At 35.9% G+C, this 20,988-nt stretch overlaps 1 protein-coding gene across 2 annotated transcripts in view; it reads left to right on the plus strand.

The window, feature by feature from the left end:
- Nucleotides 1-20,988, plus strand: part of ARID1B (AT-rich interaction domain 1B) — a 399,113-nt gene that overhangs the window by 98,925 nt on the left and 279,200 nt on the right. For both annotated transcript variants that reach the window (XM_069489032.1, XM_069489033.1), the window contains exon 3: nucleotides 15,582-15,731. In XM_069489032.1, coding sequence (XP_069345133.1) covers nucleotides 15,582-15,731 — 150 coding nt within the window. The remainder of the gene's footprint in view (nucleotides 1-15,581; nucleotides 15,732-20,988) is intronic.

Consider the following 20,988-nt stretch of genomic DNA (forward strand, 5'->3'; position numbering starts at 1 on the left):
TTTCTTGATTACAACAGCATGCTCATTCTCCCAGTTCTCAACTCAACACTGTTCCCTGGCTGGCTCCAGCTTCATCTCTCTCCACTTTTTCTTGCTTTGACTCTTGACTTCCTCCAGGAGTTGCTGCGTCGCCCTCTGAGCAGCACATGCTGGAGTTTGCTTTCCCCTGGTGTGCTCTTGTCCCTGTCGACCTGCTGCAGCTGTCCAGCCCGCTTGGGCCAAGAGTGAGTTCTGTGTCAGTGGCAATGACATTTTGTATGAATGACAGCTGTAGGTCAGGGGAGACACATTTTAGGAGCCAAAAGCCATGGACCCTGATTTATTCTGATACAGTATCACTTGGAACAGTTTTCCCTGAGATTCTCTGAAAAAAAAATCATGTTCTAATGCACTGTTTTTTAAACTGCTGATGGTGATTCATTAACGGGAGCATGAAAGCAATGTATTAGGCTGCAACCAGACATTTTTTTAAATGAAAGGAATTTGACATAAAGAATAGAAAATACAGATGTATCACATGCAGTAAGAGTATCCTGTATGTTTAAGGTTGTGATATAAAATACTTCTTCTGAGTGGAAGTCGAAACATTTGAAAGCCATTGCTTTAATTATCCTTCAGTATTTTCAAAGCTCCTCTGATTCCCTTCTTCCCTCTTTCTTATAATGATAATTTAAGAAATTTATTTTTGTAGTTCAGATAAAGTAGATTTAGAGCATGTTCTATTTTCAACCTGATTGAAAATAAAACCCCAGTTAAGTTGCATGGCAGGTGTTCTATATTCCATGCGGGGCTTTGCCACCTAAGCAGTGTAGCTTCCCAGCAAAACCTCAGAAGGCATCTGCAGGTAAGGCAGCCACCTGGAGGTCCTTCTGTAGATGGGAGTTCAATCTGGGAGGGTTAGGAGGTGTAAATATGACGCTCCTAAACTCTTTAACAGTTGATTTGTCCTGGATGCTATACAGGCACCGTGTGGGGGGTGATCGTAGTTTGCTAAGGGGATGGTGGAGACATTACTAGGCTCCCACTACTAGTATGGGGAGTGGAGTACATTGAAAAGAGGTTCTGAGTTTCAGGAACCACCCAGTGAACCAGATTCTAGTGTTGGTAATTCTTTTCTCTGGCAGTAAGAAGTAGCTGTGTAGGATTTAAGTGACTGTGATTGATTATTGAATGTAGCATCTCTGGTCAGAAAGTATTACAATTCTTTTCAAATTGCTTGTACCTTGTCTACCTTGTCTTATTATTGCTAGGATAAACTTCCACTGTTTTTTCTTGTAAGAAATATTTTTCAAAGGAAACTACGTCAAATGAATAGTGGGAAATTATGGCCCCCATAATATGTACAGTATCTTTTAAGTTTAAAGAATTTACTAAAGTGAAGATCATTGTAAGATAACTGTATGAAACCTGGCTTTTCCTTCTAATGGTAATATAAGTAATTGTTTTCTTATAGATAAAGTAGAATTAGAATAAGGTCTAATTTGAGGACTAATAAATATTTTGGCCTAATTATCTTTATTTGTCATTGGATTCGAGGGCTTTATATTAAGACAATTATTTTGTACCCAGTAATGGCCTCATAAAGCAGTTAAGTGGCTTTTGTACTGACTTACCTGAAAAAGTGCTTAGAATGGACAATCTGAGATTATATTCATGTTATTGTTTGGAGGGGAATAATTACGATTTTATGATTATATATTGATTTTCAAAATGTATATAGTTTCAAATGCCTAATTTTAATGTCTTGTTAATATAAAAAGAGGACACAGTGGAAAGAAGTGAAACATTTAATTTGTTGAAAATTCTGCATTAAGTAAATCCTCTTTCCTTCCCTGCCTGCTCCAGGGGTGTCTATTAATGATTTAAAAATGTCATTATCCTATGTTTTTCCTGACCAGTCATTTGGGAGTGTTTGTACATGTTGTTCTACTTGATGAAATTTTAAAAGTTGAAGATTGTCTTTCTCAAGAGAAATAATTTTCTCTTTTTACATAAACATTTACTTTGAAATATATTGATATTTCAAGGACTTTGGTATTTTACCCAAAGTATCATTTCTTCATACTGCCACACCTTAAAGTGGAGCTCCTGTTTAAACTTTACTTGATATCACAAGTTTATCATATAAGTTAAATTTATGCACTAAATGACTCAAAATGAAGACTCTTCCTCCCTACTTTTGCCTTGAGTGTATGGTGTCTGTGTTGGTAGAAATTTTGTATCCTAATAGGGTACAAGTTGAGTATCCCTAATCTGAAAATGTGAAATTCAAAATGCTCCAAAATCCTAAACTTTTTGAGTACATGATGCTCAAAGGAAATGCTCACTGGGGCATTTTGGATTTTGGATTTTCAGATTAGGAATACCCAACCTGCAAATATATAATACAAATATTCCAAAGTCTGAAAAAATCCTAAATCTGAAACACTTATAGTCTCAGCAGTTTGGATAAAGGATATTCAACCTGTACTTTATAAATTAATCTAAACCACACAGATTTTTAAAATTTTGGTTTTTGAAACTTAAAAGTGTGTGCATTTCTCATTTGCAGCCTTTCTGCCTTTTCCCAGCCCCTTCTCACCCCTGCTGCCTCTCCAGTGTCCTTTGAGCTCCCTGTGCCTACACTGCTCTCTTCTAGAACAGAGCAGGGCCCCCAGAGTGTCCTGCCCTCTCCTTGTCCCAGTCCGAGCGGCCTTTCATCTCCATGTTTCACTTCTATGTCCCTCCCCAGTCCATTTAATGACTGAGTGTCATGGGAGAGTGGTGTGAGCGCTTCTGTTTGTGACTCTACTGGGTGAAATTGTGCAGTTTTCCTAACCCTCCACCTTAACAAGGGCAGAGTTGAGCCAGTGACCTCTGAAACCTCTGCTAGTTCTAATAGTGTATGATAAAGTAATTCACAGTATGGTGTGATTAGGCTTAGCTTTCCAAGGATGGGGGAATTGATGTGTATTTTTCATTTAAAGCAATAGCTCATTGGTCTAAATGATATGTGGACTGTGTGTATTTGGTATAATTTTGAACATCTCTTCCTCCTTACCCCTTCCCCCAACTTAAACTATGATCCAGGGAACAAAATACAAGGAGTCCATTTTTCAGCCACTCATGTGCACATACAGGTACTTCTTCTGGTCCTTCTTTTGCATGTGGGATGGGGGAGGTCGGTGGGGGAGGGTCACTGCTTTGTGAGAGAGAGTAGGTCTGTAGTAGAAATTCCTTTACTTGTAAACTCACTCCTTATTTGTTATGATTATGCCTGAAAGGGGGAGGGGAAAAAAAAGTCATGCTCATTTGAAGGCTGTTCTATTCCTGAGTGGTAGGGGCCCAAGCCTCCGGCCCCTTCCCTGCTCCTGAGTCCATGTACATGCTTCCACTCAGAAGGAGAGGCAGGAGGGTGCCAGTAAAGTCTCAATACTGGTTCTCCCCATGGGACTATTTCGGGGTTCTATACTCCACTTAATTCTCATAGTCTCAGAGGAAGAAATTAATAGCCAAGTTTGGGTCTTGGCCACAGTCTGTGCAGGAGTCTGACTCTTTTGCATTATTGTTATTGCTATTATTTTTCTCCACTCATGTGATTTTCACCATATATATCATTTAAATTTAAGGGTAGATAGATTAATGAGTATACTTTCTCCCTTAAAAATGTCTTATGGAACACTTAGACTGTACATTTTTAAAGGATCATGTTTAAAATAATGTAGTTTTTGAAATTTTCATTTTTGAGGGGTTTGGTGGTTTTCTTCTCATATTTTCATTAGCTTAGTCTCATTTTTTCTCCCTTTGGCAGGAGAGAAAAGATACAGAAGCAGCCAACCCCCTCACCCATAGAGGGTGGGCTTTAGTCTCTTGGTAACAATACAACCACATACTATTCCCCCCGCCCCATCTTTCATTTAAAAAGAAAGAAGAAACCATTTCAAAGGCTATATTTAAAAACCACGCACATGGGTGCATACATGAATGAGTAATTTTTATGTGTGGTGTACGATCCCCAGGGTAGAGAATGGCCTACATGAGCAGTCTCTCCTCCTGTCCCCCACCATCGAGCTCCCTTCTGAACAAGAAGATGCCAGTTGCTTGACTCTTCGTTGGCTCTTTTAAAATTCTAGTCCTCTTCTGGTAAATCCCTATTTTCTGTACCCTCCCACCCTACCCCTCCCATTTATCTCAAAGAGAACAGTCTTTTCAAAAATCTAGCATTCACTGCACATGTTCCAGTCATGCGGTTACCAAGTTGACATTGCAGCCTCAGCAAAGGTTATCTCTTTAAAATTCTCTGAAATTCCCCTTTGGCACATCCATTTTGGCAGCTGGGTTTATATAGGAAAGTGGTTTAGCTCTTGGCTCCTCTTTTTGTGCTTTATGAAAATAGAAATCTCTGGCCAGAAGGGCAGATAGGCAAGAAGCTCGTCTATAATTCCCACCCGTTTTGCTTCCTGAGTTTTTTCTATTTTACACTGTAGTAAACGGTATCCTTACCATGTGCTTGTGACCAAGTGGGTGGTTTTTTAAAACATGAACATACTGCTGCCTGACACTTATTTTAAAGTCTTATTAGAAAACCCTGCTGTTCTAACATGTGTGTGAAGTACTGTTATACTGTTTTGACTTTTGATTTGGTAATCTTTTTGCATTTTTAAAAAATTAAAACAACTCAAAGATTATATTTGCTGATACAGAATTACCTGTTACTGTTTGGGCAATAATATAACAAGAAAGATGGGAAATCCAAATTGCTTTCCAGTGAGATGTATTCATTACTAAATAAATGACATCACGTGTGTGCTTTCTTGGGCCAGCACTTTCTTGGATGGAGACAACCAGATCCCTGTGAGGCAGGCAGCATGGGCCTTTTTATTTTCAAGTAGCTTTTCTAGGAATACGTTGCTTCTGTGAGCAGAATTGACCCATTTATTACTATAGATTGCCTTCAGAGCCCTTCATTTCCTTCTGTACATGCTATGACCCCCACAGCACTAGAGCTTTATGAAGTCATGTTGATGCATTTCCATAGTTATGATTCTCTCATTTAAAAATGACTGCATATGTTGGTATGGAAAATACTTAATTTTGATTTTTTAAAAAAATGCAAATATTGGTAACCTAGATATAAAAGCTTCCACATTAGAAATAAGCATGGCTCCTTTTACTGTTAAAAATTCTTTTCTGCTTATATTATTATATAAATATGACCTGCAAGCTCACAGGTGAATTTTTCATAAACCGAGATGGTTTATGAAAGACCATTTTTAAAAATGCTAGCTCTGTTTTCTTCAAGAAATGGCAGTATGAATTAATATTTTTTTGCTCTTAGGCACCACCATACCAAATTTATATATGTTGGAAATATGCTATGTTTTTTAGCTAAAAATTTTAGAATAAGATGTATCATCTTGTGCATTACACACCTGCTTTTCTCTCTGAAGCTGCAGATTTTTTCCTGTTATGCTTCTATTTTGTCAAAAAACACTGTAGACTTTATAGATCTGTGGTATTGAATGCCCTCGATGAATCCTTGGGAAGAAAGCATTTTAAAGTGCATAATTAGGGCACTTGAGCATAAAACTACAATTATACACTTGTGTGTTAATTTTGTGTACAGTAAGACTTTAGTTCAACACTGGTTGTAAATGAGAGGAAGCATTTTACTGCCAGTGAATGCCTGCATTTTATGAATACTTAAATAAAATCTCCTCTAATTGGCTGACCTGGAAAGAAAGGTGAAAACATTGGTAGTTAGGTGGGAGAGGAGAATACTAAATGTATGTATATTAGAGGTTTTTTTTTTTTTTTTTTTAAGGTAACTAGAAAAGTAATCTTACTCTTTTGTACAGGCGTGCTTGTTGTGTCTTTGGAATCAATACTATTTTAGCTGCTGTTTCACACTAAAGACTAAGGAAGTGAAAGCAGTTTCGATTAGCCAGTGAAAATAATCAAGAGACTGAGTGGTATAGATAGTACTTGACAAGGAATCTGACCTGGTAAGATAAAGGCTTTGGTTGATATGATTGACTTGCATTGGTTGACCATATATTTGTTAACCGAATTCAATACAATAGTTGGGCTGTATTCGTTGAAGCTTGAAAGAGTTAATTTTATGAAAACTAAAGGATGTACCACTTTACAAAATGGATAATAATGTTATAGAACTTGTTACCCTAAAGAGATAACATGTAGTGGAAATATAAATTAATTTAAGAAGGGTATAAATAAATTCATGGATAATAGATTCATAATGGTTATTAAGAGGAAGTAAAGGCTGTTCAGGACATATCCCTGACTTCTGGAAATTGAGGTCATGAGAGGCACTGCCATTTAGTTCCCACAGCTGTATAGAATATTCACTCTGCAGAACATTGGTTTGACCTACTATTCACTTAAGCTGTGATTTGCTAAATATAGAGCAGTTGAGCTTAGAATAAGCAGAGAAATTTTGTAGGCAACTAATAATTGTAAAGAAATCCAGGAGGGATTGTATGTATAGTATTTTACCATGTTCATGTCTTTATAATCTTATATTGTGTGTACCCTGTTTAAGGACGTTTTATAAAACAAATTTGTTGTGAAAAAGAGTTATTACTGATTTAAAAAATGAGAACTTTTCAGTGTTGTTTCACAAATCAGAAAAAGTGTATTTATTTTCTGATAAAAATGTCTAAGCTAATCGGGAGGGTTAAATTATCTCAGATATGTTGGTTATTTTTCAGTCTGTTAAAAACAAAACAAAACAAAAAAAAACCCCAGCAGTGTTCATGGCCTGGAAGTTACCTGTGAGGAACCAGGGCATAGACAAAAATGCAGGTGGGTTCCATAGCAACATGAGATGCACGTAACTAGCTTATTTGTGTGGTTGGTCATGTAGGCTGTTCTTGAGTGTAAGATGCTGCTTGACTCTTGACTATTTGGCAACTCGCCCAACTCCGGTCATTTTTTTTTTTTTTTTTCTGTTACTCAGGGGAAGCTGGACAGAATTAGAAGGAACTTAGTTTTAGTATACAATAAATGCTCAATATATGTTCGTTGACTGTCAGTTTTCAAGCGTGAAAGACTAATTTCAGGAAATTGTAATTTTTTCCTTAGACAAGCCTAAGGACAAGATTTATTTTATTTTTTTTTAAATAAGAAAGTGGGGGGGGAAGCACTTAAATTATTTAGAAGTCTCAGTTGGGAACTTAGCTTAAGGGACTGTACAATGTAGAGCAGTTGTAAGATCTTGACCTTGTAAACTTTATTTATTACCTTCTAGCACATTATTTTTGACTGGACATGTTGACATAATAAAATTTCCTCATGCAGTTGGTTCAACCATGCATCAGCTTAGCATCTGAATTCTTTGCTGTAGGGAATTTGCAGTCTGTCTCTTATGCATGAAAAATAGTGCTTGATCTTTCTGTGAAATCAGAAACCAGCAGAATTTGCCACATTTGCACAGAGCTATTGTAAACTTAAGATTTTTCTTATGTTTTTTGCCTACCTAATTTGTAGAATTTACCTGGAGGAGTTCAAATCTATGATAAAAAACAAACAAAAATTAAGCAGCTTTCTTCTGTTAAAGATAAATTGTTATACTTTTCAATAACTCTTAGAAAGAGCAATAAATAATCCAAAATAAATTTGCATTTTCTTCTAGATTCATGAAAAACACTGAGTTGGTTTAAGGAATGATAACATTGGTATTTTGGTATATATTCTTTGGGACTATTAATTCTTTACCCACAACTACACATAGATTTTTATATTTAAAAATAGCATTATATATTGTTTCATAATCTGCTACCTTTAAATCTCATCTCAATCCACAGACAGAACTTTTTGCTATTAAATATATATTATCTATAATGAGAATCATTATTTTTAATGGCTCTATAGTATTTTATTGAATCTCCTCCCCTCCTTTTTTTGACCATTCCCCTTGATGGACATTTAGACATTTAGGCTATTTCTGTATTTTTGAGTGGGGCTGCAGTGAACTCCTTACTACACATATCTTTGCATACTTGTTTCATACTTTTTATTAAGATAAATTCCCAAAAGTAGGATTCTGGGTCAAAGGGATATTGTTTCTATATATACTATGACTTACCTTAGATATTTTGCATTTGTGTATTCACCATGATTATTTCAGTATGTCCAACTGCTCTGTAATATTTTAGGTTATGTAAAATGAGAAGATGAAAACTCACTGTTAAGCACGTAGGGACAGTCGTTTAATTATCAGATAGAAAATTTATATCTAGGCACAAATAAGGCAGGAATGATTTAAGCATAAATATGTTATAGAACTATAAAAATGTGAGGGCAACAGTTTAGATCTTCTGCATTAAATGTATGTAAATATTCCACCAATATTTTAAGCTTTAATTTACATACAATAATCTACCTTGATTTTAAGTGTACAGTTCCTTGAGTTTTGACAAATATGTACATTCACGAAACCACCGCCCTAATTAAGATATAGAATATTTGCACCATTCCCAGAAAATTCCCTCATTCCTCTTTCCAGCCAGTCCCCATATCCCATGACCCTTGTTGTGATTTCTATCACAATAAATTAATTTTGCCTGATTTTGAACTTCATATAAACAGATTATATAGTGTGTTGAGTATGTATACATTTAATATAATTCCTTTTTTTAAAAAAAAATATAGTTCTTGAGAGAAGAGTAAATACCAAACTGTTTTTGGAACAAAGAGATCCAAAGCTGATGTGAAAATTATATAGAATAAAAACAATAGGTCTTGGAAAACAACAAAACTGGACCCTTTACCTTACACTGTATAATAGAATTAACTTATAATGTTTAACAGGCCTAAACATAAGAGCTAAAACAAAAAGCTATAAAACTCTTGGAAGAAAACATAGGGGGAAAGTTTCAAGGCATTGGATTTGGCAATGATTTCTTGGATATGTCACTAAAAGCATAGGCAACAAAAGAAAGGATAGATAAATTGGACTATATCAAAATTTAAGACTTTTATGCATCAAAGGAGCTATTAAGACAGTGAAAAGGAAACACACAGGAGAAAGTATTTGCAAGTCATATATCTGATAAAAGGTTAATATCCAGACTATATAAAGCACTCCCACAACTCAGCAACAAAAAATAAACAACCTAATTAAAAATGGGCAAAGATTTTTCCAAAGAAGACATATAAATGACCAATAAGTACATGAAAAGATGTTCAACATCTCTGATCATTAGGGAAATGCAAATCAAAACCACAAAGAGTGTGATATCAATTCATACCCATTAGGATGGTTGTTACCAAAAAACGCCAGAAAATTGGAGCTGGTGTGCATTGCTGGTGGAAATGTAAAATGCTGCAGCCACTGAGTAAAATAGTATGGTAGTTCTCAAAAAATTAAGCATAGAATTACCATATAATCCAGGAATTCCACTTTTGGTATGTACCCAGAGAAGTAAAAGCAAAGATTTGAACAAATATTTGTAAACCCATGTTCAGAGGAGCATTATTTACAACCACCAAAGAAACAACCCATGTCTATCAATGGGTGATGGATAAACAATACGTGGTGTATACATTCAGTGGCCTTAAAAAGGAATGAAACATGATATATGTGGACGGCCGCATGCTGCAACAGGATGAACCTTGAAGACATTATGTTAAGTGAAATAAGCCATGCACAAAAGGACAAATACTGTGTGATTCCACTTATATGAGATGGCAAGAATAACCACATTCATAGAGATAGTAAGTGCATAATTGTTGCCGGGGTAGGGTGGGGAGAAGAAAGTGGAGTTATTATTTGATGGGCACAGAGTTTCAGTTTCGGATGATGAAATTCTGGAGATGGATGGTGGTAATGGTTGCACAACAGTGTGAATGTACTTAATATCATTGAAGTGTACACTTAAAATGGTTAAAATGATAAATTTTATGTATATTTTAGCATAGTAAAGAATAAGTCTTTAATCTAGAACCTTGAAGGTAAGGAGAAAGGTGCTCATTGCGTTACACAGCAAAAAATTAGCATGTTATTGTAGAATTCAGAAGTGGGGAGTTTTCAATATTAAATATGTCTGTGATAAGTTTAGGACATTGTGAAGTATTTCTTTTGTTCCTAAATTGTTTTCCTCCAAAAGGAGGGACAAACTGATTATGTAAAGTAGATTCAGATTTGCAGAGGAACCTGCTCCATGGTAGAAAGTGGAGTGTGTTTTAGTATCCTAACATGAAAGCTCGCATCAGGGAGCGTTCTAATACCCGTCCCAAATGGTTTTGCTAGCTGTCATGGAGACAGAGCATTGGACTAGCTATTGTTTAGCTCAAGGCAGAAACTCTTACATTTCCATTGTCGGTGATGTGGAATTTTATACTTACTTTAGGAGGCTCAGTCAAACATTCATTGAGCTCTTAGCACAGGCCAGGCATTCTGAACACAATGACGAGCTGAACTAGCCAGGCCCTGTCCTGTGCAGAGTTTACATTCCAGTGGCTGGGTGGTGTGCTTGTGGTCAGATAAGTTTGAGAAATCTTGGATTAAAAGGTGGAAAGGCTTCTTAACTTTTTAAGGATTTCACAGATATTTTAATATGTTCATATAGTATATTTTATTTTTATAGTAGGTTTATTTCACAAACTTTTTTGACTATAGGACTGACTTCTATGAGATATCTTGCTGTGAATTAGTTTACCCTGTGGGACCCACAGGGAAATGCTGGCATAAAGTCCTTTCTGTCAGAGATTTACCAACCTGCAGGACACTTCCTTCCCTCGGGAGAAGACCATCGTGAAGTCTCCGTCCTAGTCCTGTCCCAGGTGAAAGGTCTGGAAGAGATTAGGGCGCCTGGTCTTGTATCCAGGGAGGGGTCTCTTGAGCAGAGTCTTAGTGGGGCCTGTTTAAGTAAAGTGGCACAGAGGCGCTTTTCTCGGAAGGACCTCTCTGGGCGTCCCCACCTTGTGCGTTGAGGCAGGTAGACTTGTGTGGAGGGAAGAGCTTCATTGTAGAAGGTGAAAATGAAATTTCAGCATATGGAAAAGTACAGAAACAAATATAACAGACACGCTTGTGTAATGATACCAAGTTTTTAGGTGCTAATATTTTGCCACATTTGCGTAGCGTCTCTTTTTTAAAAGGAACAAATACAAGGCTGAAGCCCTGCCCCATTGCTCCCCACCCCCACATCAGAGAGTTGTATATTTCCTTTTCGAGCCATGTTTTTTTGTTTTGTTTTTGAGACAAAATCTTGCTTTGTTGCCTAGGCTGGAGTACACTGGCAGGATCATAGCCCACTGTAGCCTCGAACTCCTGGGCTCAAGCTATCCTCCAGCCTTAGCCTCCCGCATAGCTATAACCATGCTCAGCCAAGGCATATACTATACTTTTACTATATGTGTGTTCATAAACAATATATACTACTATTTTGTGTATTAGAAGTTTATACAAATGTTAGGACATGGCATTAACCTTTATTGCTTTCTTTTTTAACATTATATGTTTTAGATTTGAACCATTTTGATATGTGGATCTTACTCCTTCCTTTTTACAACTTTATAGAATTCAATTGTATGACTATAACAAAGTTAATTTTCCTCATTTACCGGAGTCAGATTGTGTCCCCTTCCTGGCAGTTGTAAACAGGACTGCATTGAATATCCTTCCTGGGACACGTGTGAGTGTTTCATGGGTGTATACTTACCAGGTGCATTGCTGGGGCACAGGGTCAGTGCATCTTAGTGGGAAACTGCTCTCCAAAACTTCTTTAGAAAGAAGAAGATGGGGGTGGGGGGAGAAGGTAAACTTCGACCATTTCATTGATTTTGGAGTATGAGCAAAAAGTTGTGTATGGTGAAATGGAACATGGATCCTGCACACTTAACACAATACAGAGATGTGGAAGTTAACAGTGTGTCCTTGATTAGGGTAGTTCTAAAATAAATACTTAAAGTAAGTGAATTATTTTTAGCTATACTTTCTCTTTCCAGTAATGTTTGGAAGCATTTACATTTCTTTGAAAATGGAAATAAATTTTTTCTGTGTGTTCTCATGCACCACTTAAAGGTCCTCCTTATTTAGAAATGAGTGAAATAAATTCTTGATTTTAAAATAACAAACAGAAAAGTTCTGATCCTAAGCATTTTCTGGAGCTTTCCACTTTTAGTGCTATTTTTTAAAATTTAAGCTGTGCTAAAGACACAGAACATTTGTTGGGCAATAATGACTTACTAGGGTTAGCAGTTTAGCACCATGCTGTAGTTAGTATAAAATTCAGTATTTTCGGCTGTGGATGAAGCTGAACACATATGTATCAGATTTGGATGGTACAAGTGATTTCCATATTATAATGTGTTCCTTGATTTGTTTTTACATGAGAAAAACTTGCTTTAGTAATCCATTGAACAACATTCATTCACTCATTCAACAAATATTTGTGGACAGTCAGATCCTTTTCCAGGAGGCATACCATGAGTTTGGGAGTTTATATTCTAGAGATAAGGACAGACGGTAATACACATGAACACCCAATTAAGGTGTTAACTAAATAACTAAGACAGATAATCTCCCCGGTGGTAAATGAAATGAGTAATGGCATGAGAAGACTGGTGTTTGGGGCTGTGCCCAGTTAGTTAGGATGGTCAGGGAAGGGGTGCTACCTGAGTCACAAGAGCTTTGTATCCCCAACTTTCAGCACCTGCCCCCTGGCACTCAGGAACCCTTGGTGAAATTTCACTTGCTTACAACAGGTAATCTTGGTTATCTTAAATGTGGTTTACAGCTAAGAGATCAACAGAAAAGCTCTCAGCAGCCCAAATGGGTTTCACAAAGCTTGAGACAATAAAGCTCATGTGCTGGCCTTCTGGAGTTGTCCTCTGGGCCTTCCTCCTTTTAACAACGCATTCGGGTTTCTCAGGCCACCGCAGGTTCTGGTGGAGGACTGAGCTTGGAGTGATGAGCAGCGTCCGAGTGCCTGGATGGCCTGTGAGCAGAGGGCCAACTGGCAGAAACAGGAACTCAAGAGTTACAGCCTGGAGCTTCTGGCAGAAAGCTCTGGGGCCTTCGTGTATTGTGGTTCAACCTGTCAATTTGTGTTTTGTAATACTGATTGGTTTAAGAAGTCTGAAAAGCATATGGTAGATCTTTGAAAGCCATGCACTTAAATGAATTATAAAACAAGGACAATAATGACCATAGAAGAATTAGACTTTAAATTCCAGGCAGTTAGGATATTATTTTGAGAAACTGTTTTTCAAAGTTAACACTCAGGAAATAATTAATATTTTAGAGATTGCACTCCAACTGTTAGTTTAATAAGTAATAACAGTATCTGTATAGACTTCAGGTGGGATTATTGTATTTCTGAGTATAGTATCGTTAGGAATTACTAGACAAAATAGCCCCATTTTACAGTTGCAGATGTAAGACAAATGTAGTTAAGAAGTTGACCATATTCACACAGCTAAGGTACAATAGGAATTTGATTTAGATTCCATACATTTATGTCTCAAAGAATCTTTAACTAAACTAGAGTTTAGGAATCTGTTCTGTCATGGTTCCCATTGAAGGCCAGATGCAGTTGATTGGCACTAGGCCTTAGGTCTAGTGGATAGCCTGATTGTGCTGTTACAGGTTTCCTCCCCATAAGGCTCACAGAGGGTGAGGTGCTGGTGAATTTGGTCCCAAATGAATGAATGAGAGCATGTATCTAAAAAGGATAGCAAATCGGTTTTTGATTGTGGAAGACACTAATAAAAGCTCCCAAGCAGGTGTTTTCAATGGCTTTGCTTCTCTGGAGGTCGCCTCGTTCTGTAGACTGTCACTAGTGCTCCAGTGAAGATTTGCTTGTTTCTACCTATCCCCCTTGCCCCATGACCTACCCCCAAACTTTCTGGACTTGGAATAGATAGTAAAAGATCCTTGTAAGTTTGTGGCTGCTCTAGTGTTAGGTTCCTGAATTTGTCCTGTTGTTGTCTTGCTTGAAAAACAGAGCCGCCTTCCCCACACGACATTTCCATATTGTGTGTAAGGATTTCTGTAAACCAGAAAGTCAACATATTAAAGCGCAATTCATAGGGGAGTTGCTGGCTGTGTTGACTGAGCTTTGCAGTCATTTTAACACTGGCAGAAGTGTTATCCTAACTGCTTCAAATCAAACTGCAAAGACACTTGTGTGAAATATAGTATTAGATATCATATCAAACATATGGGTGTTGAACGGGAGGATGTGTGTTGTGGTATATGGTATTCTAGCATGTGGAGTTGTATTTTATGGAAATTCGTTGGCTTGGCTTATGGCAGGGACATACATTCATTATATGAGATATCAAGCTGTAAAATAAATAAAAGCAAAGAATTCAACTGTGCTGTTAAATGGTTTTCAATGCAAACTTGTCTGCTCCAACAACTTAGGCTCAGTATGCTAAGAGGCATTGTGAACCACCGTGTTCACATTTATTCTGATCATTGCTGATAGGTCTTAAAAATAATCTGGATTGAATTGAAAGGAATGGAAACTTTAGCTTTCTCATTTTTTTTCCTTTTACCCCATTGTATGTGTTATGAATTAGTGTGCTAATTTGTCTTAAAGGCTAAATGGTTTAATATTTTCCTCTTTCACTGTTCCTTCTTTACCTGGGTCAGTATTTCTGTAGTGAATTTGGGTGTATGTGTATCTGGTGCTGTCATTACTTTCCTGAGTGTGTGGGCTTATGAGGCCCAGGTTCTCGGAGTTCTCAAGTGGACCATATTGTGGTATTAAACAGAATGACTTCACTGTTCTCCTCGGGGGTGTTTCTTGCTGTCCTGATATCTTGTTTTTCTTTTCCTTTCCTGCTCTTTCTTGCAATTAGAAAAAAAAAGTCAATAGATTTCTCATTTAAAAAAATAAAAAATACTATCAATGGTGCATTTATTGCATGAGAAAGGATTTTCTCCTGAACAATGCTTTCAAGGAATTTTAGAATCATGTAAATTACGAATGGAGAAGACCAAATTAGGCCATTTTTCTCTATATCTCTGTTATTTACAGTGTAGTACAATTTGCTTTACATTGCTACCTGTTTTATCAACTAAGAAAGAATAGTAAATGGAATTGTTAATATAACTGGCATATATCTGCTATAAATGCAGTTGGGATGTTCTAAATTTTGTTGTTCTGAACTTAGAAACAAACATGTACCATATAATACACCCAAACCACAAGCATCCTACAAAATATTAGTGAGTTGACTTGGACTGTTTGAGTTCATTTTAATTTTCACTGTTGTATGGGAATGGATTTAACATAATGCTTCTTTGACTTTCTTAGCAGAGGCTATTTTTATTTTTTAATGTCAGTATTAGGAGCTCCCCCCCACTAGATTTTTATGATGTTATATAGTTAATATATGATAAGATATGATTGTTTTTAAAGGCAAATTCAAATTATCTTTGACTTCATTGATAGTATGTGACTAGAAGGCAGCATGTCGATTTGTCTAATGAACAGAGGATTAAAAATATTGAATGCAGTTGCTTAGCAGAGAACCCCCTTCATGTTGCTGAATTGAAACCATATTTGATTTCATTTAATTGCATATTTTGACTTTCTCATTTGCTTTGCTTGACTTTTTGACAGATGCCTCCTCAGTATGGACAACAAGGTGTGAGTGGTTACTGCCAGCAGGGCCAACAGCCATATTACAGCCAGCAGCCACAGCCCCCGCACCTCCCGCCCCAGGCGCAGTATCTGCCGTCCCAGTCCCAGCAGAGGTACCAGCCACAGCAGGTGAGCACAGCACACTGCTCTCAGGGCTCTGTTTTCTTCTCCAAGACAGATCGGGCTCTGAAACATCTTTCTGTCTTGTTTTAAAAATTATGTTCTCAGTGGAAGAAAATGTAGTTTTGAGAAAATGCAAAACTATAAACCTAATCTAATTCCCTCCCTCCCTCCCTCCCTTCCTTCAATAGTTGCTTGCATTACTGGTTAGTGACAGCAGAAAGTGTCAGTCATTCCTTGTTCTTTGTCGTTTGTGTTCTGAATCTTTCAAGAAAGTACTCTGCCGCTTTGTCAAGGCTATTCAAGAGAAGGGTTTTATCGATCATTTAATCCTGCTAGTTAGCACATGCGTGGTATTTTATCTTGACCTTTTTTGTTTTTGTTTTAATGGTAGGTGCTACTGCATCAAAACATTGTTGCCTTTGACAGTGTTATTCTTAAATGAGCTCATAAACAGAAAATCACTTCAGTTGCAATATTGAAATACTAATGGGAATCATGTACTTTAAATATATTAAGCAGTTTCTAGTTTAAATTAGCCTTAAGTACTCTGAGGTTGTTGGACTACATATTACAGATTACATGATTTGTAGAAAAATAGAACATATGTATTTGGTAAAATGATTCAGTTTCATTTGTTTTAGAGACTGTCACTCATTAGTGACATGAAAAGGAGCCCTGAGTCCTGATAAAACTTTTACAGCACTTCCAGTCATAAGCATCAAAATGCAACTTTACATTTTAATATTTTCTTCTCATCTTTTTCTTTTGTGAGGTAGGGGTGGTAAAAAAAGGATGAATGCATGTGGCATGGACTTTTTCATTCTTAAAGAGCTTCTTATGTGGCTTGAAAAGATTGTTGATGGTAAGCAGAGTAAATAAATATATGGAGCTTAATTTTATTGATCTGGCTGATGTCTGAAGTATTTTCTTGGATTTGTTGTCGTCTGTTCCCACGTGACTTCTATTAAAGAGTTCAAAAGAGAGTTTATGACTTTAAACAAGACATGTTAAAACAACTGCTGAGATACAAGATCTAGTACAATCTTGTTTTTTGCATATGTTTTCAAAGTTGTGGCAACGTATCTGGGGTTTGTAGAAATAGGGATATACATTATTTCCGAGTTATCAGGTGAAGTCATTTATAAAAGTGTGTGAAAATTTTAAAACACTTTAATATCAGTTCTTTTTATATGAGAGAGACTGGTACCTGAATTTTTGATAAAGTTATAGATTTTTCCAAGGGGCTTTTAGAACCTTATTGAACTTACCTGTAGACATAGGATGTTTTGTCATGTCATCAAAATTTAAGGACTCAATAGAGAGATTACATTACTCATTTTACTTCAGCGCACTGAAATGAATTTCTGATTGTAAAACCAATTTGATTAAGGATTCTGAGTGCCTGTCATTTCCTTCAAGACCAAGCTCAAAATTTATTTCCTTTATGATGCATTCACTGATGACTTCTAGCATATGGCAATTAGTTATTTAATATCTTTTACATTTAAATATTTAAAGCATGCTACAGGTAAAATCTTACTGTTAATGAATACTATTTTAATGTGCTTAGTTTAGGGCTATCTTATGCTTTGATTAATACTATCACTGTTTTATTGATTTGAATACAGTTAGTTATATGGGAAGAAATAATATATAACTATGATTCTTTAATGTAAATGTCATTTTGTATATTCTCAGTAAAACCAAACATTCCTCAAAGTATGTTGGACGTTTTTTCTTGTGTTCATACTCGATAGCTATTAATATAAAATATCTGAGTATTTTTTTTAAGTTTTGTTAAACTGTTGTGTGACAAAGGTGGAAGTTGAAGATCAGGCAGCCTAGTCGTCAGATGGTCTGGTTTGACAGTAACAGTCCTTTCTTTTAGGGAGCTATATGGCTAGATAGATTTGGAAAGTTTCCCTAAGAAATGAGATCTAGCATTGTAGATATATTTTGCACCTACAAACCAAGATAATCCCCCCATAGCTATCCTAAAACAAAGTAAAAATTACCAATGGAATATTATCAAAATCAAACCATATTTTAATAAAATTTGTAATACCAAATTTATACACATTTAAAACCCTAGAAGTTCAACCATATTTAATCAGCCAGTAGTTCATAACAATCAGAACATTTCTTTCTGCAGACTTCCTTTTGTTCCCAAATGTAGCATATGTGTCATCTATTGATTTTATATAAGGCAATCAGCCAGCAAACGATACTTTGTGTTTTTTGTTAATGTGATTGATATAAAAGGTAATTTTAAGGTTCCTTTAAGATATATCGCTTCATGTCTTTAACATTTCTAATATGTTTAATGTTTTGACTAGTCAATATGTGTACAGATTTCAAAAATTTTAAGGTATAAGGAAAGGATACAAAGAAAAGTCTCCTTCCGGTCTTAATTCCCCCTGCCCACTTCACCACCACACCCTTTGCCAGATAACCACTTTATTAGTTTATTGTATGTTTTTCTGGAGTTTCTTTATATGAAAAAGCACAATATCATATTTTAATTTTTACATAAATGATGGTATATGTAGTATAATATACTATATACATGCTTCTGTTTTTAATCTACCCCTTTTTCTATCCACTTAAATATATTTTCTGTAGATCATTTCAAAGGAGTACATAGAGCTAGCCCTCTTTCTTTTTATAGCTTCATTCCATTTTATAGACATACCATAATATATTTAACTTTTCTCTTTGATGGACATTTAGATTATTTCTAGTTATTTGTAATTGAAACAATGCTGCCGTAATAAAACTTTGTATATGTTTCGTTTCCTAAGTGGGCAATAATACCTACAGGATAAATTCCTAGAAGTGATGCTGCTCGGACAAAGGGTATATGCATTTGTAATTCTAGTAGATATTGCCATATTGTTCCCATAGAGGTTGTACCAATTTATACTGCCACCATCTGTGTGTGAGATATGTGTGAGGGGACCTGTTCCCTACATGTGTGCTGGTTTTACAAGGCTTCTGGATTTTTGCCAATCTGATACAGGTTGAGCATCCTTAATCTGAAAATCGGAAATCTGAAATACTCCAAAATCTGAAACTTTTTTGAGCACCAACCTGATAACCACAAGTGGAAAATTCCACACCTGACCTCACGTGATAGGTCACAGTCAAAACACAGTTGAAACGTTGTTTCATTCACAAAATTATTTAAAATTTTGTATAAAATTACATTGTATAAAATTATATGCTTGTAAGGCTGTGCATAACATATATCAAACGTAAATGGATTTCATCTTTAGACTTGGGTCCCATCTCCAAGATATCTCATTATGCACATGCAAATATTCCAAAATCTGAAACTTCTGGTCCCAAGCATTTCCGATAAGGAATATTCAACCTGTAATAGGTCTTAGTTTACATATATCTTATTATGAGTAATGTTGCCTGTCATCTTACATATTTAAAAGCATTTATATTTTTTTCCTGGACTACAATATCTTTTTATCTAGAATTTTTTCTATTCCGTTTTTGGTCTTTAAAAATTGATTTAAAAAGCTGACTCTTTATATATTAGGGAGACTGGGCCTTTGTCTATGATATGAGTTTCTAACTTCCCCCTTAGCATTTATCTGTTGACATTAATTATGGAAGGTTTTTTTGTTATGCAAAAGCATTTTCTTTTTTTTCCCCTCAATTTTTATGTAGTCACAATTATTAATCTGTTCTCATGACCTCTGCATTTTATTTTTATTGGGAGTTTGAAAGACCTTTTATATTCCACAGTTATAAAGGAACTCTCTCATGTTATTTTGTAGTATTTTAATATATTTGTTTTTACATTTCATTTATTGTAGTCTATGGAGAGAGAGATGGTCCAGCCTAATTATTTTTTCCTAGAACTTGGTTGTTCCTAGAATTTTCTTGTGCAGACTATTACATTAATCAGGGTTGTATTATATTAGGGTTCTCCAGAGAAATGGAGTCAACAGAATGTATATATATGTACAAAGAAAGAGATTTATTATAAGGAATTGGCTCACGCACTTATGGAGGCTGACGAGTCTGAAACTCTGCAATGTGGGCTAGCAGGCTGCAGATGCAGGAGAGCTGATGGTGCAGACGGAGTCCAGAGGCAGTTGGCTGGAGAATCTCCTTTTGCTTAAGGAAGGCTGGTCTTTTTATTCTAGTCAGTGCTTCAAAATTATTGGATGAGGCCCACCCATGTTATGTAGGTCAATCGACTTTACTCATAGTGTCTGATTTAAATTGTTAATTTTGTCCAAAACACCTTCCAAGGTCACACATAAAATTAACCATTGCAGCTCTTTTCCCCATAGATTAGAGGTGCCACTAAAATTGTGTGCTCACTTCCCTTAGGTGCATGGTGTTTGGGCTTATTCTGGGGTTTCTTTTCTTTTCCTTTGGTCCTTCTATTAATACATTCATGCTATACCATTTTTATTATCTTTTAGCATCTGGTAAGATTAGTGTATCCTCATCCTTCTGTTTCAGAGTTTTCTTGGCTATTTTTATTTATTTATTTTTCACATAAACTTTTTATTTCTTACTATGCTGAGAACTTTGTCTTCTGTTGTAATGAGATCTTTTCTTTTATTATTGTATCTTTTTCTATGAAACAGATGGTACTTATAAAAGAATAACAGTAAAACAAACAGAAGTACCTTACTTGAACAGTCTTTGCCTTGTAGAAGCCCACTGACCAAAGACCAAGAATATACTTGTAAACTGTATCCTTTAAAAATTATATTTTCTTCTTGTTATTGGTATGTATAAATGTAACAGGTATATTATACCTGTTAATATACATTTGTATATTAACTTTGTCCAGCGAGCTTTTAAGTACGTGTTAATTCTGTAATAATTCTACTAATTCGTCAGTTTTCTAAGGTTTTCTCATTAACAAACAAACAAAAGTCACCACCTTCCCACTTGTTTGTCTTCCTGCAGACTATCTTCTCCAAATATATTCTTTGAAAAGAATGGCCATTCCTGTATTATCCATGATTAAAATAAAGGCTTTCAGCATTTTGTCATTAATGTTATGTTTACTCTTTCTCTTCTTTTTTTCCCCTTTTTTCCTTTTCCTTTTCTTTTTGTAGCTGCCCACTCTGGGCTAAGGAAGTTCAACAATGGATGCTGAATTCTATCTTACGACTTTTTGCTATGTATTGAGAAGATCACCTTGTTTTTTGCTCATGATCTGTTGTTGGAGTAAATTACCTTCTTTTAAAAATATTAAACCAAACTTGCACTCTAGATTAAGCCT

The sequence above is a fragment of the Eulemur rufifrons genome, chromosome 15 (genome assembly GCF_041146395.1).
Source record: "Eulemur rufifrons isolate Redbay chromosome 15, OSU_ERuf_1, whole genome shotgun sequence".
In the NCBI taxonomy this organism is placed as follows: domain Eukaryota; kingdom Metazoa; phylum Chordata; class Mammalia; order Primates; family Lemuridae; genus Eulemur; species Eulemur rufifrons.